Source organism: Ranitomeya imitator, chromosome 4 (genome assembly GCF_032444005.1).
Source record: "Ranitomeya imitator isolate aRanImi1 chromosome 4, aRanImi1.pri, whole genome shotgun sequence".
Taxonomy (NCBI): Eukaryota; Metazoa; Chordata; class Amphibia; order Anura; family Dendrobatidae; genus Ranitomeya; species Ranitomeya imitator.
The window spans coordinates 218,201,446-218,225,964 of record NC_091285.1 but is presented as its reverse complement, the minus strand read 5'-3'; the positions used below and the strand labels follow the sequence as shown (position 1 = coordinate 218,225,964).

Below are 24,519 nucleotides of genomic sequence, written 5' to 3'. Positions count from 1 at the left end.
GAGCTTGCTTGCCCGGCAGCTAGTGTCCTATCAGAAAGAGTATTCAGTGCTGCAGGTTCAATACTAACAGAAAAAAGGACTCGTCTGGCTACCCAAAATGTAGATGATCTAACCTTCATTAAAATGAACCACAACTGGATTTCGAAATCTTTTGCCCCACCTTGCCCGGCTGACACCTAGCTTTCCTATGAAAAGGTCTTGCCTGTGGACTATTCTGAATGACTTTTCCAATCTCGTAATTTTCTGCACCTGATTGTCCAGCATACGACATGTTTACACCTCACTAAATGGCCAAACTCCCCACACGGGGCCGTGGTATCGCCACTTGGCGCCAGCACCCGTGAGAGTGCTGTTTGTCTGAAGAGGTGGGTGTGCCCGCTTTTGGTCGACGGCACTGCCACTGGGTCCCTCATAGTACAATAAAGTGTCTCTGGCGGTGGTGGTGCGCACCCAACGTCAGACACACCGTTGTAATATGAGGGGCCCTGGGCCCAGCTCAAACAGTGCTCTACCACTTGCAAAATTATCTCTCACAGCTCCACCAATGTTTAGTCTATGCGCTGACATCCTTCAATGCCTGGCACTGACAATACCATTGTATTGACATTTTTGTTATGTTAGGCCTTGGAAGCCTGTCTGCGGTCCCTCCTTCCACTAGGCCTCCACTGACCATTGTACTGCTGCCCGTGTACCCCTGGAACCAATTTTAAATTGCCAACAGCCCTATTTTTTTATGTTAGGCCTTCGAAGCCTGTCTGCGGTCCCTCCTTCCACTAGGCCTCCACTGACCATTGTACTGCTGCCCGTGTACCCCTGGAACCAATTTTAAATTGCCAACAGCCCTATTTTTTTATGTTAGGCCTTCGAAGCCTGTCTGCGGTCCCTCCTTCCACTAGGCCTCCACTGACCATTGTACTGCTGCCCTTGTACCACTGGAACCAATTTTAAATTGCCAACAGCCCTATTTTTTTATGTTAGGCCTTCGAAGCCTGTCTACGGTCCCTCCTTCCACTAGGCCTCCACTGACCACACCACTGCTGCCCGTGTACCCCTGGAACCAATTTAAAATTGCCGACAGCCAGCCCAATTTTATTATGTTAGGCCTTCGAAGCCTGTCTGCGGTCCGTTCATTCTACTACTACTACACTGACCAGGCCACTGCTGCCCGTGTTCCCCTGGAACCAATTTAAAATTGCCTACAGCCATCTGTTATTATGTTAGGCCTTCGATGCCTGTCTGCGGTCACTCCTTCCACTAGGCCTCCACTGACCACACCACTGCTGCCCGTGTACCCCTGGAACCAATTTAAAATTGCCTACAGCCATCTGGTATTATGTTAGGCCTTCGATGCCTGTCTGCGGTCACTCCTTCCACTAGGCCTCCACTGACCACACCACTGCTGCCCGTGTACCCCTGGAACCAATTTAAAATTGCCTACAGCCATCTGTTATTATGTTAGGCCTTCGATGCCTGTCTGCGGTCACTCCTTCCACTAGGCCTCCACTGACCACACCACTGCTGCCCGTGTACCCCTGGAACCAATTTAAAATTGCCTACAGCCATCTGTTATTATGTTAGGCCTTCGAAGCCTGTCTGCGGTCCTTCCTTCCAATAGTTCTCCACTGACCAGACCAATGCTGGCCGTGTACCCCTGGAACCCAGCTGAAAGTGCATGTAGCCTCTTTTTTTTCTTTGTTTTATATTTAGAAAGCCCAGATGAACTACGTTGTGCAACGGTTCAAGCTACCCAGTCGACATTTCTTTTGCGAGAAAAGCCATCCCAGCCCTCCAGCGGCATGAAAAAGTCTGCATTGTCATAGCACTCAGGCAATCAAACAGTAGAAAGGTGCACCTGACAAGAGACGCATGGACCAGTAGGCATGTACACAAAAAGTTACGTGTCCATTACGGCGCACTGGGTTAATGTGCTGGATGCATGGTCCACAGGGGACAGCCTACAAAGTCTGTCTGCAGTCCCTAATTCCAATTTTCCTCCGCTGACCACACCACTGCTGCCCGTGTACCCCTGGAACCAATTTTACAGTGTCTACAGCCTAATTTTGTTATGTTAGGCCTACTACGCCTGTCTGCGGTCCCTCCTTCCAATACTCGTCCACTGACCACACCACTGCTGCCCGTGGACCCCTGGAACCTATTTTTAATTGCATAGAGCATCCTTTTTTTAATAGTTGGCGTACAAAGTCTGTCTGCGGTCCACTATTGAAATTGTCCTCCACTGCCCAGAGCACTGCTGCTTGTGTACCCCTGTAACTTTTTTAAGCTGCAGTGAGCCACATTTTTGGTTTAAGTCCTACTACCTGTGTCTGTCTGCGCCACTCAATTCAGCTGTGTTCCTTTGAAAAAAGCTGAGCGTCAATAGTCTTGTTTTCAGCCTCTAGGAATTTTAAAACTGCATTGGGGGTACAACTTTGGTAGGGCCTACTAACGGTGTACCTACTAACGGAAAACCAGGGATTCAAGCTTCAGGAGGCTAATTTGCATATTCCAGGTGCCTTCTGGGAGAAGCGAAGTCTCCCTAAGCTAGAAGATCGTTGGGTACAGCCGGGACCAGCTGCTTCGAAAGCATCACCAAACCAGGGATTCAAGCTTCAGGAGGCTAATTTGCATATTCCAGGTGCCTTCTGGGAGAAGCGAAGTCTCCCTAAGCTAGAAGATCGTTGGGTACAGCCGGGACCAGCTGCTTTTGCCTGTAGGACATTATTGCAAGAGAGCTTGGCTGAGTAGATTACACAAGAAGGAAAACACACAGCAAGTCAGCAGGATCTAGGAGCAACATGGCAGATGTGACAACCTACATGGTGAGCTGCAGCATGTGCTACATGTTCACAGATCGACCAGAAGAAGAATCCAATTTCACCTGTCAGAAGTGTAGACTAGTGGCCCTTTTAGAAGAAAAGGTGCGGGGTCTGGAAGAAAGAATAGCAACTTTGAAACTCATCAAAGAGAATGAAGACTTTCTAGACAGAACAGAAGCATCTCTACTGGTCACAGAAGGTGCAAAAAGTGTCAGAGAACCTCCAAAAGCAGATGAGTGGAAGCATGTGACCAAAAGAAGCAAGAAGACCATGGAGAAATCACCAACCACACAACTGAAGAACCGATATCAAATCTTTGTAGAGGATGAAGATGGCACACCTAAGAATGAAGCAATACCAGCAAGCAAAAAAGAAAAGGGCACACAGCAACAAGTGACAGCAAAAAGTACAGCCAAGAAGCAACGAAGAGTGGTGGTGGTGGGAGACTCACTACTGAGAGGCACCGAAGCAGCCATCTGCAGACCGGACATAACTGCAAGAGAAGTATGCTGCCTTCCAGGTGCGATGATCAAGGATGTGACCGATAGGATACCAAAGCTCTTCAGCTCCAAGGACGTCCACCCATTTCTTCTGATACATGTTGGCACCAATGACACGGCAAGGAAGGACCTACCGACAATCTGCAAGGACTTTGAAGAGTTGGGGAAGAAAGTAAAGGAACTGGATGCACAGGTAGTTTTTTCTTCTATCCTTCCAGTAGACGGGCATGGCACCAGGAGATGGAACAGGATCCTTGATGCAAACAACTGGCTAAGACGATGGTGCAGACAACAAGGATTTGGATTCCTGGACCACGGTGTGAATTACTGGTATGATGGACTCCTCGCCAGAGACGGACTACACCTCAACAAACCTGGGAAACACACATTCGCCAGAAGACTCGCTACACTCATCAGGAGGGCGTTAAACTAGAAGAAGAGGGGACGGGAAGAAAAACATTAGACTCGAACAAAGACGACCCAGGAAAACATACTCAGAAGGGAGGTAAGAACATTTCTAAAACAATCCACAGTGAGGAGATTGGAACAAAACAAAATCCTCTAAACTGCATGCTCGCAAACGCCAGAAGCCTGACAAACAAGATGGAAGAACTAGAAGCAGAAATATCTACAGGTAACTTTGACATAGTGGGAATAACCGAGACATGGTTAGATGAAAGCTATGACTGGGCAGTTAACTTACAGGGTTACAGTCTGTTTAGAAAGGATCGTAAAAATCGGAGAGGAGGAGGGGTTTGTCTCTATGTAAAGTCTTGTCTAAAGTCCACTTTAAGGGAGGATATTAGCGAAGGGAATGAGGATGTCGAGTCCATATGGGTTGAAATTCATGGAGGGAAAAATGGTAACAAAATTCTCATTGGGGTCTGTTACAAACCCCCAAATATAACAGAAAGCATGGAAAGTCTACTTCTAAAGCAGATAGATGAAGCTGCAACCCATAATGAGGTCCTGGTTATGGGGGACTTTAACTACCCGGATATTAACTGGGAAACAGAAACCTGTGAAACCCATAAAGGCAACAGGTTTCTGCTAATAACCAAGAAAAATTATCTTTCACAATTGGTGCAGAATCCAACCAGAGGAGCAGCACTTTTAGACCTAATACTATCTAATAGACCTGACAGAATAACAAATCTGCAGGTGGTTGGGCATTTAGGAAATAGCGACCACAATATTGTGCAGTTTCACCTGTCTTTCACTAGGGGGACTTGTCAGGGAGTCACAAAAACATTGAACTTTAGGAAGGCAAAGTTTGAACAGCTTAGAGATGCCCTTAATCTGGTAGACTGGGACAATATCCTCAGAAATGAGAATACAGATAATAAATGGGAAATGTTTAAGAACATCCTAAATAGGCAGTGTAAGCGGTTTATACCTTGTGGGAATAAAAGGACTAGAAATAGGAAAAACCCAATGTGGCTAAACAAAGAAGTAAGACAGGCAATTAACAGTAAAAAGAAAGCATTTGCACTACTAAAGCAGGATGGCACCACTGAAGCTCTAAAAAACTATAGGGAGAAAAATACTTTATCTAAAAAACTAATTAAAGCTGCCAAAAAGGAAACAGAGAAGCACATTGCTAAGGAGAGTAAAACTAATCCCAAACTGTTCTTCAACTATATCAATAGTAAAAGAATAAAAACTGAAAATGTAGGCCCCTTAAAAAATAGTGAGGAAAGAATGGTTGTAGATGACGATGAAAAAGCTAACATATTAAACACCTTCTTCTCCACGGTATTCACGGTGGAAAATGAAATGCTAGGTGAAATCCCAAGAAACAATGAAAACCCTATATTAAGGGTCACCAATCTAACCCAAGAAGAGGTGCGAAACCGGCTAAATAAGATTAAAATAGATAAATCTCCGGGTCCGGATGGCATACACCCACGAGTACTAAGAGAACTAAGTAATGTAATAGATAAACCATTATTTCTTATTTTTAGTGACTCTATAGCGACAGGGTCTGTTCCGCAGGACTGGCGCATAGCAAATGTGGTGCCAATATTCAAAAAGGGCTCTAAAAGTGAACCTGGAAATTATAGGCCAGTAAGTCTAACCTCTATTGTTGGTAAAATATTTGAAGGGTTTCTGAGGGATGTTATTCTGGATTATCTCAATGAGAATAACTGTTTAACTCCATATCAGCATGGGTTTATGAGAAATCGCTCCTGTCAAACCAATCTAATCAGTTTTTATGAAGAGGTAAGCTATAGACTGGACCACGGTGAGTCATTGGACGTGGTATATCTCGATTTTTCCAAAGCGTTTGATACCGTGCCGCACAAGAGGTTGGTACACAAAATGAGAATGCTTGGTCTGGGGGAAAATGTGTGTAAATGGGTTAGTAACTGGCTTAGTGATAGAAAGCAGAGGGTGGTTATAAATGGTATAGTCTCTAACTGGGTCGCTGTGACCAGTGGGGTACCGCAGGGGTCCGTATTGGGACCTGTTCTCTTCAACATATTCATTAATGATCTGGTAGAAGGTTTACACAGTAAAATATCGATATTTGCAGATGATACAAAACTATGTAAAGCAGTTAATACAAGAGAAGATAGTATTCTGCTACAGATGGATCTGGATAAGTTGGAAACTTGGGCTGAAAGGTGGCAGATGAGGTTTAACAATGATAAATGTAAGGTTATACACATGGGAAGAGGGAATCAATATCACCATTACACACTGAACGGGAAACCACTGGGTAAATCTGACAGGGAGAAGGACTTGGGGATCCTAGTTAATGATAAACTTACCTGGAGCAGCCAGTGCCAGGCAGCAGCTGCCAAGGCAAACAGGATCATGGGGTGCATTAAAAGAGGTCTGGATACACATGATGAGAGCATTATACTGCCTCTGTACAAATCCCTAGTTAGACCGCACATGGAGTACTGTGTCCAGTTTTGGGCACCGGTGCTCAGGAAGGATATAATGGAACTAGAGAGAGTACAAAGGAGGGCAACAAAATTAATAAAGGGGATGGGAGAACTACAATACCCAGATAGATTAGCGAAATTAGGATTATTTAGTCTAGAAAAAAGACGACTGAGGGGCGATCTAATAACCATGTATAAGTATATAAGGGGACAATACAAATATCTCGCTGAGGATCTGTTTATACCAAGGAAGGTGACGGGCACAAGGGGGCATTCTTTGCGTCTGGAGGAGAGAAGGTTTTTCCACCAACATAGAAGAGGATTCTTTACTGTTAGGGCAGTGAGAATCTGGAATTGCTTGCCTGAGGAGGTGGTGATGGCGAACTCAGTCGAGGGGTTCAAGAGAGGCCTGGATGTCTTCCTGGAGCAGAACAATATTGTATCATACAATTATTAGGTTCTGTAGAAGGACGTAGATCTGGGTATTTATTATGATGGAATATAGGCAGAACTGGATGGACAAATGTCTTTTTTCGGCCTTACTAACTATGTTACTATGGTGTCTGCCTCCCCAAGTTGTGCCCCAGGTTTCCTCGCCATTGCTTCGATCTTAATGCTCTCGTTTAGCAGTTGTTGGAAACTACACTGCATTAGGCCTACAAATTGGGTATGGGGTGTAGAGAGATGGTGTGTTACACTCCAAGGTGTTCCCCAGGTTTCCTCTCCATTGCTTCGATCTTCATGCTCTCGTTTAGTAGTTCTTGGAAACTACACTGCATTAGGCCTACAAATTGGGTATGGGGTGTAGAGAGATGGTGTGTTCCACTCCAAGGTGTTCCCCAGGTTTCCTCGCCAATGCTTCGATCTTCATGCTCTCGTTTAGTAGTTGTTGGAAACTACACTGCATTAGGCCTACAAATTGGGTTTGGGGTGTAGAGAGATGGTGTGTTCCACTCCAAGGTGTTCCCCAGGTTTCCTCGCCAATGCTTCGATCTTCATGCTCTCGTTTAGTAGTTGTTGGAAGCTACACTGCATTAGGCCTACAAATTGGGTATGGGGTGTAGAGAGATGGTGTGTTCCACTCCAAGGTGTTCTCCAGGTTGCCTTTCCTGAGCTTCGATCTTCCGGCTCTCGTTTAGTAGTTGTTGGAAACTACACTGCATTAGGCCTACAAATTGGGTATGGGGTGTAGAGAGATGGTGTGTTACACTCCAAGGTGTTCCCCAGGTTTCCTCTCCATTGCTTCGATCTTCATGCTCTCGTTTAGTAGTTGTTGGAAACTACACTGCATTAGGCCTACAAATTGGGTATGGGGTGTAGAGAGATGGTGTGTTCCACTCCAAGGTGTTCCCCAGGTTTCCTCTCCATTGCTTCGATCTTCATGCTCTCGTTTAGTAGTTGTTGGAAACTACACTGCATTAGGCCTACAAATTGGGTATGGGGTGTAGAGAGATGGTATGTTCCACTCCAAGGTGTTCCCCAGGTTTCCTCTCCATTGCTTCGATCTTCATGCTCTCGTTTACTAGTTGTTGGAAACTACACTGCATTAGGCCTACAAATTGGGTATGGGGTGTAGAGAGACGGTGTGTTACACTCCAAGGTGTTCCCCAGGTTTTGTCCACATTGCTTCGATCTTCCGACTCTCGTTTAGTAGTTGTTGAAAACTACACTGCATTAGGCCTACAAATTGGGTATGGGGTGTAGAGAGATGGTGTGTTACACTCCAAGGTGTTCTCCAGGTTGCCTTTCCTGAACTTCTATCTTCAGGCGCTCATTAAATTGTGGTTACATGGAACAACTGCATTTGGCGTACTAGTTGGTTTGGGGCCTACTATCGGTGTCTGCCACTCCTTGCTGTTCTCCTGGTTTCCTGTCCTGAAATTCCATTTTCAGGCTCTCGTTAAGTAGTTGTTAATGTTAGACTGCATTTGGCCTACTAGTTGGGTTGGGGCCTACTATCGGTGTCTGCCACTCCTTGCTGTTCTCCTCCACTGAACAAATCTGTGCCGCCTGTTTACTACGGTTGCCAATTTTGAACTGCATTTCGACTACTTACTGATTTGGGCCTACTCTCTGTGTCAGCCTCTCATTCCAGTTGTCCTCCACTGCAATGCCCCCTGGTTAGTCCTGTGTTACCAATTTTGAACTGCATTTAGCCAACTTTATTCTTTGGGCCTATATCTGTGTTTCCTCCTCATCCTGCCCATTGCCCAGCCAGTGATAGATGAGTCTGCTGGTACATTGACCCATAACGCAAAATTCCCCGTGCACGCTACACAGCAAGATTGTGACCCTGCTGAAAGTCAGGTTCCTCTTCCCGCATACCATACCACCTTACACAGGGACAAAGAGGAAGGTGCAGATGAAAGTGCAGGTTCCTTCATCAGGTGAAGGGAGGAATACTAGTTGGCGACGTCACTGGCACAGGGCCTCTCATAGTACGCAAAAGTGTTGCTGCCGGTGGGAGGCGCCCCCGCCGTGCAAACACACCGCTGTACTTTGAGGGGCCCTGTGCCAGTGCCAATGCCAACGAGTGGGCCCCCCCTGCTTGCTCAGGATCACAGCACTTGCAAAGTTGAAATACTTACCTCTCCCTGCTCCACTGCCGTGACGTGGTCCAGATTTACTGGGCCCACTAATTACTTGAACCAGCCCTACCCCCCACAACTTTAGCCAAATGACCCCCAATTTCAAATGCCTTCCAATTATTATAAGCTAAATTACGATTGACAAGCTTCTGTAACAAGAATGGATGTTTTTGCCATTAAAATGGGCAGTGTAGGTGTTTTCCTGGCCTCCACTCACTGCCGACTATGCTCCCCCATTGACTTGCATTGGGTTTCGTGTTTCGGGCGATACCCGACTTTTCGCCATAATCGGCCGATTCCACTCGACTCGACTTCTAAGATAGTCGGGTTTCGCGAAACACGACTCGACTCTAAAAAGGTCAAGGTCGCTCAACCCTAGTCCTCACACGACTGACCCCAGCTGACTACTTCTCTGGACTGCCAGTCTATGACCGGATTGTGTTTTTTCAACCAAGGGAGACCTAAGACCATGGGAGCTGGTATGCCCTCCAAGACGTAGCATGACAGGGACTCTTCATGACAAGCCCCTATACGCAGATGTATATTGTCTACGACTTGGGTAATGCTCCCCTGGCTGAGTGGGGCGGAGTCAATGGCCTGGACGCTTAGGGGTCTAGCTAGCGACCTACTCATCAGGCCATGGGACTGGACAAAATGAGCATCCACCAAATTGACTCCTTTTCCACTGTCCACAAGCACCGAAACATTCTCAGTTACTCCACCAACAACCACCTCAGCAGGTAAGGTACACAGACGAGAAAATGGAGGAAATATACACTTCCTGGTCGCTTCCTTCCACACAACCAGGGGGATGCGGCTTTTTAGATGGAACAGGTATTTTGGCACGAGCTGGGCAAACATTGATAAAATGACCAATCTGCCCACAGTAAAAACATGCCCCCACACCACGGCAAACCCCAGTCAACTCAGTTTGGGAACCAACTCCTCCCACCAGCATGGGTTCGCACGCCTGCCCAGGTGTGTCCTCCTCCCTAGCAAGGACTACTGGGGGCACATTTGGTGTATGCCTCGCCCTCAAGCGTCTATCCACTCGGATGGCAAGGGACATGGCGGCCTCCAACGACTTGGGGGCGGCGTACTGTACCAGAGTATCTTGCAACCTAGGGGACAGACCCTGCACAAAATGGCTCCTAAGGGCAGGGTCATTCCATTGTGTGTGTCTGTGGCCCACCTCCTGAACTCTGAACAGTACTCCTCAGCCGGTCGCCCCCCCTGCTTGATCTTACGGAGTCGCGATTCCGCCATGGAAACGCCATCTGGATCACAATACACCAGCGCTAGAGCCGTAAAAAACTCGTCCACTGACCGTAGCGATGGAGAACCGGTCGGCAGGGAGAAGGCCCAGGATTGGGGATCACCCTTAAGAAGGGAAACGATGATTCCCACCCGTTGTTCCTCACTCCCTGATGAACGAGGGCGGAGCCTTACGTACAACTTGCAGGCTTCCTTAAAAACCCAAAATTTATCTCTCCCTCCAGAGAACCTGTCTGGGAGAGATATCTTGGGTTCTGGTTGAGCCTGTACCTGAGCCGAGGCCCAAAACCCCAACATTTGCTGCAGCTGCTGCACCACCTCACTACGCAGCACCTTACACTCCTCAATGAGTGTCTGTTGCAATTGGGCAAAGGCCTGCATTTGGGCCATGGCTCACCAGAAAAAAACAGAATGGTTGGTTATAATGTCACAAAGTGACTGTCCTGGTGTAACAAGACCTGACGGGTCGGACACAAAACGACGGAACACACAAGGGTACACCGGGGACACTTTAACAACGGTGGGCCCCGACGGTAGTGAACGGGGAATGGGCACCTCCTGCACTCACCTGAGGCTGTGCCCTGATCTTACTACCGTCCCTATACGGGTTCTTTCAACCCGTCGCCGACCAGGATACCTTGTCCCTTGTCCCTATGTAGGGAACTGGCAGGTGAGAGCACTGGTCGCCGACCAGGATACCTTGTCCCTTGTCCCTTGTCCCTATGTAGGGAACTGGCAGGTGAGAGCACTGGTCCCACCACTGCACTAATACAACACAAGGAGAGTTACACAACAAAGGGACAAAGAAACAATAACACCACACTTAGCTTCCTCTGCTGCAATGCACCGCACAGCAGAGTAAGGCACCAGGAATGAGGATTCAGCTGCAAAACCAAAGCACTTAGCAAGCAGCAATTCCAGCAAGGTTGGTATCCAAAGGACCTGTATAACCAACAGTCAGCTGATGCACCAGGTGACCTTTTAAAGGAAGGTGGGAGTGGTAAACATCAGCTGACCCAGCAGCAATGCAATATCACCAGCGGCCACCGGGGGGAGAAATCTGCATTAACCCCCAATAACCAGAAAGGAAAAAACATTTTAATCTGAAGGAAACCAGATCTGCCACAGATCCAAACATAGATCGTGACAGGATCATCACATATAGCAAATGCAAGGTTGGTACAAATGCCTATGAAACAAACTATCCAATTTTTTCAGAGTATATAAAAACGAAAAAAGGTATGCAGCACTCCATTTAGTTACCAAAGCAAAAGAACTGTGGCGTGGTGACATTTTGGTTCTAATGAACCTTTCTCAAACATTTATCTGGATTCAATTACTCATCCATACAGTATTAAATGATCCTGGGTACATTTCATCGCTATATAAGCCTCAAAAAACTTGTTCAAAAATTTATCGGTATTACATTGCTCATCCATACAGTATTACGTGTTCTTGGGTACATTTCTTTTGTATAACACTCCAAAAGAAAGTTCAAAAATGTTTTCCTGTGTCAATTAATTATCCATACAGTTTAACATGCTTTGTGTAAAATTAGAGTGGGTTAAAACTTTTACAAACAGCTTGTCCTGGTAGAGTTAAAATATTTTTGTTCCCAACATAGCTATTGTCACATATATGCTACAACATGGTGTGTGTGAATTTTCTTTGGTTTGAAACAGGTGTAGTCCCTAGGTACTCGGTCCCCAGCCCCACTATTTCACCAATTGTGGCGTCCCCGAATTGAACCAGCAAGTATCCAGGAACATCACCCGTGCCCTTACCAAAGCGGTTACTGGGATTGTCCACTTATCGACCAACACGTGGGCAAAAGCTTCTGGCCAGGGACACCACATTTCCTGACTGCACACTGTGTGAACATTGTGGAGGCCAGTGCCAAGTCCCAACCAGGCACGGCACATGTTCTACTGACGCCAAAGATTGCTGCTCCTACTTCTATCAAGGTTTCCTCCACTTCCTACACCAGTTCCTGCAGTTCCTCCATCTCCAATGTGGCATCTCAGAACATGTCGATACATCAGCTGAAACCTCTGCAGCATTGCCTCAGTGAAGCGACAAAGGGCTCTGCTGAAGCTAATTTATCTAGGAGACAAACTGCACAACGTTGCAGAGTTACTTAAAAGAAAAACAGACCACACAGATCGGTGGCTCTAATCACAGAGGCATGATCGTGGGTGATAATGGGCGTAAACCGGTGGCGGTTGTGAGCTTGGCAAGCTCACACACGAACCATGGTTGGCCCACGTGCTCAACTTGGTAGTTTAGTGGTTTCTGAAAACTTAACCAGATGTGACAGATTCTGGTAAAGGTATGCCACATTAGCCTCCATTTCCGCAGGTCAGCTACAGCTGTTGCCGCTCTGGCAGTGCTGCAGCAGTGCATGCAAGTGCTAGCTCATCAATGAGCGTGCCATGTGCCCACACGCTGGAACTCCACACTGCACATGCTGGCAAGGCTTTGCGAGCAGCTGAGTCCAGATGTTGAGTGCAAGCTCCATCACGGCCGTCGTTATTCTGGTCAGCCTCCGCACATAACTGAAGAGTGGGCATAGATAGCTGACATTTGTACAGTCCTCCAAGACTTTGAGGACTCCACAAAGATGGTGAGCGGCGAAAACGCCATAATCAGGGCAACAATGCCACTTCTGTGCCTACTTAAACAGTCGTTGTCAACAATTTAACATGAAGCTTTGCATGTAGAGTAGCTGGGAATGGAGGAAGACATGGGACAGGGAGATAATATCCTGCCCAGCCCCATCTCATCTGCTCAGCGCAGATTTGGTAACAATGAGGATGAGGAGGCTAAGGAAGAAGAGGAGGAACAGGATCTGGTGGCTAGCACAACAGAGGCTAGTACGCACACAACCTTTGACGATCTCTCCTACGTTGATGGGGTGAGGAGGGGAATAAAGAGGAAGAGATGGAGGAGGAGGAAAGTAGTCATCATAGTAGAGACAGGGAAGTGATGGCTTTAGGAAGTTTGGTACATATGGTAGACTTTATGCACTATTCTGAGACCCTCACATTACATTAATCTTGGTCAAAAAAAGAGTACTAGTTGTTCGCCCTGCTAGACCCACACTACAAGGAGAACCTGAGGTGGAGAGGTCTTCTAAAATGGTGCTGTACCAGAAGGCCATTGTGGAAAATAACTTGAAAAACTTCCCATCAGACAACACTAGCGGCAGGGGGCAAGCTTCCTTGCCCAACCAAGGAGGGGAGACATACCAGGTACAGCAGAGGCAGGAGTACACTGTCAAAGGCCTGGGCCAATTTCAAGACACCCTCCCAGCCATGATGACTGGGTATTTTTGACAAGGAAGGAAAAGTTTAAAATTTTGGTCAAGCAATACATGGACGACCAAAACCGTGTACTCCCTAATTCCTCTGCCTCCTTCAGCTATTGGGTCTTATAGCTGGACACGTGGTGTAAGCTGTCCCTCTATGCCTTGGAGGTGTTGTGCTGTCCTGCTGCTAGTGTCTTGTCTGAGCGGATTTTTAGAGCCACATGGGGTCAATACAGAAAGAGGCTTTCGCCTGTCAACAAAAAGTGCTGACAGGCTCACACTGATAACAATGAACAAAGCCTGGCTTAGACATGACTTTTACACACCACCAGATGATAGCAACACAAAGTGTTTTTAATGCTCTATATTTGAATGAGGCAAGCCAATTGTTGCCTTCTAGGGTTCATGGATGAACCTACTTACATTTTTTTCATGGCTTTGCACAAAGTGCAAAGCCTTTATGATTGTAGGAGTACAACTACACTTTGTTCACAATATTTGAATCACGCAATACAGTTGGTGCCTCTAAGGGTGTATGGATGACCCTGCTTGTAATTTTTGGCAGGATATGCACTTACTGCATAGCCTTTATGAGTCTAGGAGCTCCAATACATGAAAATTTGAACAGAATATGTACGAGGACCTCTTTTATGACTAATACAGGGTGTATCCAAGTCCCTCTGAGTCCCTAATGTTTGGCAGTTCTTGCTTCCTTCTAAAATTACACTGAAAGTTCCAATTTTTTACAAAAAAAATTTTTTTTTACATTTTTGGCTAACTTAATTCATAATTTGTTTAAAATTCTTTTAAAAAGTTGCCTTATATACAAATCAATATACATAAAAAAAAGTTTAACTGTTTTTTCCTGTAAAATGCAATTTTTCATCAATTTGGAATGTTTTATTGTCAGTCCTTAACCCCTATCTGACCTCGGACAGGATAGTACGTCCGAGGTCAGATCCCCTGCTTTGATGCAGGGCTCCGCGGTGAGCCCGCACCAAAGCCGGGACATGTCAGCTGTTTTGAACAGCTGACATGTGCCCGTAATAGGCGCGGGCAGAATCGCGATCTACCCGCACCTATTAACTAGTTAAATGCCGCTGTCAAACGCAGACAGCGGCATTTAACTACCGCATCCGGCCGGGCGGCCAGAAATGACGTCATTACCGACCCCCGTCACATGATCGGGGGTCGGCGATGCGTCTCCGTTGTAACCATAGAGGTTCTAGAGACCTCTATGGTTACTGATGACCGGTGGCTGTGAGCGCCACCCTGTGGGTCGGCGCTCACAGCACACCTCCATTTCTGCTACATAGCAGCGATCAGCAGATCGCTGCTATGTAGCAGAGCCGATCGCGTAGTGCCTGCTGCTAGCCTCCCATGGAGGCTATTGAAGCATGGCAAAAGTAAAAAAAAAAAAGTTGAAAAAAATGTGAAAAAAATAAAAAAAAAATATAAAAGTTTAAATCACCCCCCTTTCGCCCCAATCAAAATAAATCAATAAAGAAAATATAAAATCTATGCATATTTTGTATCGCCGCGCTCAGAATCGCCCGATCTATCAACTAAAAAAAAGCATTAACCTGATCGCTAAACAGCGTAGCGGGAAAAAAATTCAAAACGCCAGAATTACGTTTTTTGGTCGCCGCGACATTGCATTAAAATGCAATAACGGGCGATCAAAAGAACATATCAGCACCGAAATGCTATAATCAAAAACGTCATCTCGGCACGCAAAAAATAAGCCCTCAACCGACCCCAGATCACGAAAAATGGAGACGCTACGGGTATCGGAAGATGGCGCAATTATTATTTTTTTTTTAAGCAAAGTTTGGAATTTTTTTTTCACCACTTAGGTAAAAAATAACCTATGTTAGGTGTCTATGAACTCGTACTGACCTGGAGAATCATAATGGCAGGTCAGTTTTAGCATTTAGTGAACCTAGCAAAAAAGCCAAACAAAAAACAAGTGTGGGATTGCACTTTTTTTGCAATTTCACCGCACTTGGAATTTTTTTCCCGTTTTCTAGTACACGACATGCTAAAACCAATGATGTTGTTCAAAAGTACAACTCGTCCCGCAAAAAATAAGCCCTCACATGGCCAAATTGACGGAAAAATAAAAAAGTTATCGCTCTGGGAAGGAGGGGAGTGAAAAACGAACACGGAAAAACGAAAAATCCCAAGGTCATGAAGGGGTTAAAGTGGAGTAAAAGTATGACATCATTGTTCTCAGCAGCAATCTGGGACTTGGAGATGCTTTCAGGGGTCTTACCCCTGCTTTTCTCCTTCCAGTCAGATTTTTTTCCATCCATTTTTTTTTTTTTTTTTTGGAAGTGCATTTGAACAGCAAGGTTGATTGCTGTTGAGGGGAAATAGAAAAAAAAAATCTATAAATCTTCAGCAGAGCGAGTGTGAGCGAGCTGAGTGTGAGCTGAGCGTAAGTGTGGACGGCGGTAAGTGTGACTTGTGATTCAGTGACTTTGGATTCAGGGAGTTTCCAAGGGAGGAATTACTGAACACCCCAATAAGTTTGCTAAGTTGGCAGATGAGGGGGGTGCCAGTACAGGGGTAGCACTGCTGCAGCCAGGCATGTCCTCTGAAAGCCGGAGGAGTGACTGCTCCAGTAAGGAGGGAAATAGGAGAGCAGGGCAGGCCAGACAGGTGCTGGTAGTGGGCGATTCAATTATTAGGGGAACAGATAGGGCAATCTGTCACAAAGACAGGGATCGTCGAACGGTGTGCTGCCTACCTGGCGCTCGAGTCCGACATATCGCTGATCGGGTGGACAGATTACTGGGAGGGGCTGGTGAGGACCCAGCGGTCATGGTGCACATTGGCACTAATGACAAAGTTAGAGGTAGGTGGAAGGTCCTTAAAGATGATTTCAGGGAATTAGGCTGCAAGCTGAAAGCAAGGACCTCCAACGTGGTATTTTCCGAAATACTGCCGGTACCACGTGCCACGCCAGAGAGGCAACGGGAGATTAGGGAGGTTAATAAGTGGCTCAAGAATTGGTGTAGGAAAGAGGGGTTTGGGTTCCTGCAGAACTGGGCCGACTTCTCAGTTGGCTACAGGCTCTACGCTAGGGACGGGCTGCACCTCAATGGGGAGGGTGCAGCTGTGCTGGGGGAGAGAATGGCTAGAAGGTTGGAGGAGTGTTTAAACTAGGAATTGGGGGGGAGGGTATTCATTTTATAGGAGGGGAAGATAGTGCAGACAGAGACCTGGGCACAAATAAGGAAGTTGGGGGTGGCGGTGGCATGGGGGGTGGGGTCAGAACAGTTAATAATTTAAGAAATAGAAGTACAGAGAGGAACATAAAGTGCATGTATACTAATGCCAGAAGCCTCGCCAACAAAATGGACGAATTAGAACTAATGTTGTTGGAGCATAATTATGACATGGTGGGGATATCTGAAACGTGGCTGGATGAGAGCCATGACTGGGCTGTTAACTTGCAGGGCTATAGCCTGTTCAGAAATGACCGTACAGATAAGCGAGGGGGAGGGGTGTGTCTATATGTAAAATCATCCTTAAAACCCATCCTGCGCGATAATATAGGTGAATTTAATGAAAATGTAGAATCCCTGTGGGTGGAGATAAGGGGAGGGGGAAAAAATAATAAATTACTGATAGGGGTTTGTTATAAATCTCCAAAAGTAATGGAAGCAATGGAGAATATCCTCGTAAAGCAAATAGATGAAGCTGCGACTCAAGGAGAAGTCATTATTATGGGGGACTTCAACTACCCTGAAATAGATTGGGGAACAGAAACCTGCAGTTCCAGCAAAGGTAATCGGTTTTTGACAATTATGAGAGACAATTACCTTTCACAACTGGTTCAGGACCCAACAAGAAGGGGGGCACTGCTAGACCTAATATTAACCAACAGGCCAGACCGCATAGCAAATATAAGGGTTGGGGGTCACTTGGGAAATAGCGATCACAAAATAATAAGTTTTCATGTATCCTTTAAAAAGATGTGTAGTAGAGGGGTTACAAGGACACTAAACTTCAGGAGGGCAAATTTCCAACGGATGAGAGAGGATCTTGGTGCAATTAACTGGGACGATATCCTGAGACACAAAAATACACAAAGAAAATGGGAGACGTTTATTAGCATCCTGGATAGGACCTGTGCACAGTATATACCGTATGGGAATAAACATACTAGAAATAGGAGGAAACCAATATGGCTAAATAGAGCTGTAAGGGGCGCAATAAGTGACAAAAAGAAAGCATTTAGAGAATTAAAGGAAGTAGGTAGTGAGGAGGCATTAAATAAATACAGAAAATTAAATAAATTCTGTAAAAAGCAAATCAAGGCAGCAAAGATTGAGACAGAGAGACTCATTGCCAGAGAGAGTAAAAATAATCCTAAAATATTCTTTAACTACATAAATAGTAAGAAACTAAAAAAATGATAGTGTTGGCCCCCTTAAAAATAGTCTGGGTGAGATGGTGGATGAGGATGAGGAAAAAGCCAATATGCTAAATGACTTTTTTTCATCAGTATTTACACAAGAAAATCCCATGGCAGACAATGTCTAGTGATAAAAATTCCCAATTAAATGTCACCTGCTTAACCCAGCAGGAAGTGCGGCGGCGTCTAAAAATCACTAAAATTGACAAATCTCCGGGCCCGGATGGGATACACCCTCGAGTACTGCAGGAATTAAGTACAGTCATTGATAGACCATTATTTTTAATCTTTAAAGACTCCATAATAACAGGGTCTGTGCCGCAGGACTGGCGTATAGCAAATGTGGTGCCAATATTCAAAAAGGGAACAAAAACTGAACTCGGAAATTATAGGCCAGTAAGCTTAACCTCTACTGTGGGTAAAATCCTGGAGGGCATTCTAAGGGACGCTATACTGGAGTATCTGAAGAGGAATAACCTCATGACCCAGTATCAGCACGGGTTTACTAGGGACCGTTCATGTCAGACTAATTTGATCAGTTTCTATGAAGAGGTAAGTTCCGGATTGGACCAAGGGAACCCAGTGGATGTAGTGTATATGGACTTTTCAAAAGCTTTTGATACGGTGCCACACAAAAGGTTGATACATAAAATGAGAATAATGGGGATAGGGGAAAATATGTGCAAGTGGGTTGAGAGCTGGCTCAGGGATAGGAAACAAAGGGTGGTTATTAATGGAGCACACTCGGACTGGGTAGCGGTTAGCAGTGGGGTACCACAGGGGTCAGTATTGGGCCCTCTACTTTTTAACATATTTATTAATGACCTTGTAGGGGGCATTCAGAGTAGAATTTCAATATTTGCAGATGACACTAAACTCTGCAGGGTAATCAATACAGAGGAGGACAATTTTATATTACAGGATGATTTATGTAAACTAGAAGCTTGGGCTGATAAATGGCAAATGAGCTTTAATGGGGATAAATGTAAGGTCATGCACTTGGGTAGAAGTAATAAGATGTATAATTATGTGCTTAATTCTAAAACTCTGGGCAAAACCGTCAATGAAAAAGACCTGGGTGTATGGGTGGATGACAAACTTAAATTCAGTGGCCAGTGTCAGGCAGCGGCTGCAAAGGCAAATAAAATAATGGGATGCATTAAAAGAGGCATAGATGCTCATGAGGAGAACATCATTTTACCTCTATACAAGTCACTAGTTCGACCACACTTAGAATACTGTGCACAGTTCTGGTCTCCGGTGTTTAAGAAAGACATAGCTGAACTGGAGCGGGTGCAGAGAAAAGCGACCAAGGTTATTAGAGGACTGGGGGGTCTGCAATACCAAGATAGGTTATTACACTTGGGGCTATTTAGTTTCGAAAAGCGAAGACTAAGTGGTGATCTTATTTTAATGTATAAATATATGAGGGGACAGTACAAAGACCTTTCTGATGATCTTTTTAATCATAGACCTGAAACAGGGACAAGGGGGCATCCTCTGCGGTTGGAGGAAAAAAGGTTTAAGCATAATAACAGACGCGGATTCTTTACTGTAAGAGCAGTGAGACTATGGAACTCTCTGCCGTATGATGTTGTAATGAGTGATTCATTACTTAAATTTAAGAGGGGACTGGATACCTTTCTGGAAAAGTATAATGTTACAGGGTATATATACTAGATTCCTTGATAGGGCGTTGATCCAGGGAACTAGTCTGATTGCCGTATGTGGAGTCGGGAAGGAATTTTTTTCCCCAATGTGGAGCTTACTCTTTGCCACATGGGGTTTTTTTGCCTTCCTCTGGATCAACATGTTAGGGCATGTTAGGTTAGGCTATGGGTTGAACTAGATGGACATATAGTCTTCCTTCAACCTTAATAACTATGTACCTATGTAACATTTCAATATTTTCACTGCCCCCCCAGACCTCTTTGTAGGGTCTGCTGGAAAAATGCTCAGATTTCCCATTGACTCCCATTACACTCGTTACTCGAAAAGAGCATACGAGTATTAGGAATTGCTTGGTACAGACAATGAGCACCAAAGCATCTTAGTGCTCGCTCATCTAACTGTATGTGTTCCAAAGTTGGCAAAACATTGCCAATTTTATTAGCAGTTTTGCTGCTAGCTACAATATGGCTAAATTCATGCGAGCATATAAAAAAACTGTTTGATTTTCATCCTGAAATAATGGATGAGTTTCCATTTGTATTGTCATAAGCGTGTCCATTTATATATCCAAATTACATTCGTTTCAACAGTGAACAAAAATTTACAAGACCAAACACAGTTTCCTAGGTTAAAGGGAATCTGTCAGCAGGTTTTTGCCACCTAATCTGAGAGCAGCATAGGAAAAGAGATCCTGATTCCAATAAAGTGTCACCTACTGACTTCTTAATGTAGTTTTTATAATATCTCTGTTTTATCACCATAGGATTATCACAAGAGAACAAGTAATCCTGCTGCCAGGTAGTCCCCCATATTCATGAGCTCTGTATAAGTCCGCCCCCACCACTGATTGGCAGCTTTCTTCCTATGCACAGTGAATACAGAAAGCTGCCATTCGGTGGTGTGAGCGGGGTTATACAGAGCTCAGCATTCAGAGAACTGGTATATGTGCAGCACCTAAAACAGTCATTTTATGACATCGCTGGAATCAGGGTTTTTGCCTCTACATCATGCTGCTCTTAGATGGGTTAGCAAAAACCTGGTGACAGATTCCAATTAATAATAGCAATGTAACCATAACATTGGTTGCAATATGGATGATCTATATGGGATCAGATTGTTTTTGCGCACCCATAAACTTGTATAGGTGGTTTTTTTTCACATGGACCATGAACAAAAACAAAATAGTCATTGAACGGCCCGATTGAATAACATTGGTCCAAGTGCTGTCTGGGTGGTCCGTTCTTTTCACAGACAGCACTCACTGTGTTTTGCAGCTGCACTGCCCATACAAGTGAAGTACATGGACAACATGCTTCTCCTGTACTTACCTTGCATCTGAAAATTGCAGAACAATAAGCTTAAAGGGGTATTTCCATCTCCAAGATCTTATTCGGATATGTAGTGGGTGTAATAATAATAATAATATTAGAAATTACCTCTATTTAGATATGCAGTATATAGTTCTTCTAATCAGCTTTATGTTTTTCCTCACGTGCAGGGCATTGAAGCAGCTTATGTATCCATGGTTACGACCACTCATGTAGTAACAGTTAGTTAGCAAGTGGTCATATCCTTGGATATCTAAGCTATTGCAATGCCATGCACATGGGGTAAGAGACATAGCTAATCAGAAGAACTATACATTTGTAATTGGAGGCATTTGCTAATATTATTACACCTATTACATATTGGGATAGGATCTTGTAAATGGGAATAACCCATTTTAGAACAATCTGGTGGGCCATTATTAGTCATCTGGGCCTGTTAATACGGTCACAGCTGTTGTAAAAACTGAAGCAATGATTCAGGCTGAAAAGAGTTATGCTCTTGCTTAGGATGGAAACTGTAGTATTGCTGAGGACTAATACACTATAATATTTTATTTCATGAGGAGCGACTGGTATGTTACCTCAATGGAATGGCCACTGCTTGTGTGGAAGTGCGAAGACCGCGGATAAATGTCATTCAAATGGGGAGGCGCGTCCGGAATCAGCCTCTTCTCTTGTACTTTATTCATTTCTTTATTAGCAAATTGGTCAAAATTTGTTTTCCAGACTAAAACCTATAACACACATAAAAAACCGGTCACTTGTGTCTTTTATACACTGTTATTTACCATATTAATTAACAATTATCTTCTGTCTCTACCCACTGGGAAAGATGGGAGGGCGAATTGCTACTCTGCACAGCGTTACCAGGGTATTCCATGGGCAGCATTTATTACATTGGGACAGGCAGCGGGAAGTCCACTGGGGAGATTATTTAAAGGAAGAAAGGTAGAAATACACATTAGTCCAAATTTAGTGAAATAACACTGCCACATCCACATTACCAGAGCAATGAATATAAAAATCAGCCTACTGTCCAGTGGTAATGCACATCAATGGCTAAGAATACATCATTTATGTTATGTCAGTTACAGGTATTCCTTATGCCGAAACGCGCGTCGTGGTGTGTGTGTGTGTATGCATGTATGTATATATTTATTATATACATATATATATTATATACATATATATATATTATATACATACACACACATATACATTTTTTTATTGTTTGTGGCGTGTCTGTGTTTTAACTCATGCTGCCATTGGGTAAGGTCTGTCTGGATACTACGCGTGGTACCCGGGGGCATGTGCAATGAAGAACTCGAGTCTTGGACTAGATATGAAGAATTCTGAGTTTAGCAGGCATTGAAAAGCTTCAGACCAAGATGGAGAAGGAAAATCCTGCCCCAAAAGGGAAAGACAAAGACTAGATTCCACTGGAATGTGGAAGGGCCCAGACCCATCACCTACCAGTGGAAACACTAGTGGAGGAAGCAGGCTTCCTGGGAGGCCATCAGAGACATAATTCTCCAAAGGCCCCGGCGTTCCAGGCAACGCAACAGGAGTCGATTGCCTGAAAAACTTGCCTTAATGTTCAAATGAGACAGACCTGGCCATTGTTCCTATGGATAGATGTCAGGAAGTCTGGGCTTCACCTTTCGCCCTATGTAAACGCGTCACACTATGGTGGGCAGGCACGCATAAGTCAAAGGCAAAAGAACCAGGTACCTGATCGCCAACTGAGTTAAAATACATGCTCCTGCCATACAGACGAGAGAGGATACAGCCTGAACAGTATATGCTGTACTCTCTGTGAGAGAAAAATTCAGGCAACAAAGGATAGTTGCTAACCTACCTAATACAGGCTAAGGCAAGTCTGCTGCCTGCCTCCGAGTGACACTAACCTAACCTGAAGAGCTAGATGTTGGCTGCCCAGGTACAGCCTGCTGCGGAGGAGTCAGCTTTCATTTTTAAGATGAATTCTTAGTGTGGTAGCATAATAACCTATGGTTCCCGTGTCCCCCCCAAATGAAGTGACAGAGAAAACATTTTGATAAGTTGCTGCTGTTCACGACAGTCTTGAGGGATCAGGGCCCATATCTTTTACATTAAAGGTTAGGTTTCACTGATTTTTACCATTTAATACTCTCATTACATCAACAGTCCCCAACCCATATGAAAGCACATGTTCCTTTTATTCCATGTATTCATAAAACAGGAACACTTTGAAAGGGCTTGTGTCTGGGCTGTCACACGAGCGGCACACTTGGGATTCTAAGCTGACCACCTTTTCTTCCACTACTGTCAATGGTCTGAACTGATAGACGCAGAAGAAAAAATGGTCGACACACAATCCCAAGTATAAGACACATGAGCGATTGTGTGACTGCGGTGAGTTGCATTGTACACTGTTAGGATTCAGCATGTCAGACTCTCGCCTTAGGATGTATGGGTCACGTATAAAACTATTAAAGACAATCAGATTTTTGAGAGCAGCATGATATAGGGGCAGAGACCTCTATTCCAGCGATGTGTCACTTACTGGAATGCTTGCTGCCGTTTTGATAAAATCACAGATTTACATGATGCACATATAGTGTGGAGCTCTAGCCCACCCACACCATTTATTGACAGCTTTCTGTGTGCACTGTGATAAGCAGGAAGCTGCCAATCAGTGGTGGGGGCGGGGTTATACAGAGCTCATGAATATGAAGGACTACATGGCAGCAGGTTTACTAGTCCTATAGTGATAATCTTCTGCTGATAAAACGGTGATTTTTTTCAAAACTATAAGTTACCCAGTAAGTGACACATCACTGGAATCAGGTTCTGTCTCTACATTATGCTTCTCCCAGACACAAACCTAGTGACAGAAAAGCTAATGGCATATCACTGGGCACCTAAAAACATTATATTTAGATAACGGCAGTAATACACATTCTATATGTACTGTATGCTGAACCTAGTGACAGACCTGTGCATCTGTCCCTCCAGAAGCAAACTGGTCTCCATCTCTTGAGAAAGCCACCGACAACACAGGGCCCTGCAGATAAACATGTATTTACATCAGACAATGTTTCCATTTCTTTGGAGGGAGGCATAAAGTCAAATATATCAGCTAGCATGAAATATTTTAATTAAATTCTTATAGTACTAGCCAACTGCCCGAGCAGTATCACACTTTCACCATGACTGACTGATAAAACACGGAACCGTACATGTAATATATCCTACATCAGCACTAAGTGTGGCACTATGCTTACATCCAGTGGTTGCACAGTAGATCCCGATGGCAATATGCTTACGGCCAATAGTTCCACAGTATATCCCGATGGCACTATGCTTACATCCAGTGGTTGCACAGTAGATCCCGATGGCAATATGCTTACGGCCAATGGTTGCACAGTAGATACCGATGGCAATATGCTTACAGCCAATGGCTGCACAGTAGATCCCGATGGCAATATGCTTACATCCAATGGTTGCACAGTAGATCCCGATGGCAATATGCTTACGGCCAATGGTTGCACAGTAGATCCCGATGGCAATATGCTTACAGCCAATAGTTCCACAGTATATCCCGATGGCAATATACTTACGGCCAATGGTTGCACAGTGTATCCCGATGGCAATATGCTTATGGTCAATGGTTGCACAGTGTATCCCGATGGCAATATGCTTGCAGCCAATGGTTGCACAGTAGATCCCGAT

At 44.8% G+C, this 24,519-nt stretch overlaps 1 protein-coding gene across 2 annotated transcripts in view; it reads right to left on the bottom strand.

Moving 5' to 3' along the window:
* Nucleotides 1-24,519, bottom strand: part of POC1B (POC1 centriolar protein B) — a 188,270-nt gene that overhangs the window by 82,118 nt on the left and 81,633 nt on the right. For both annotated transcript variants that reach the window (XM_069764379.1, XM_069764380.1), the window contains exons 8-9: nt 23,783-23,851; nt 21,387-21,539 (exon numbers count right to left, since the gene is read on the bottom strand). In XM_069764379.1, the coding sequence (XP_069620480.1) occupies nt 21,387-21,539; nt 23,783-23,851 (222 nt within the window). The remainder of the gene's footprint in view (nt 1-21,386; nt 21,540-23,782; nt 23,852-24,519) is intronic.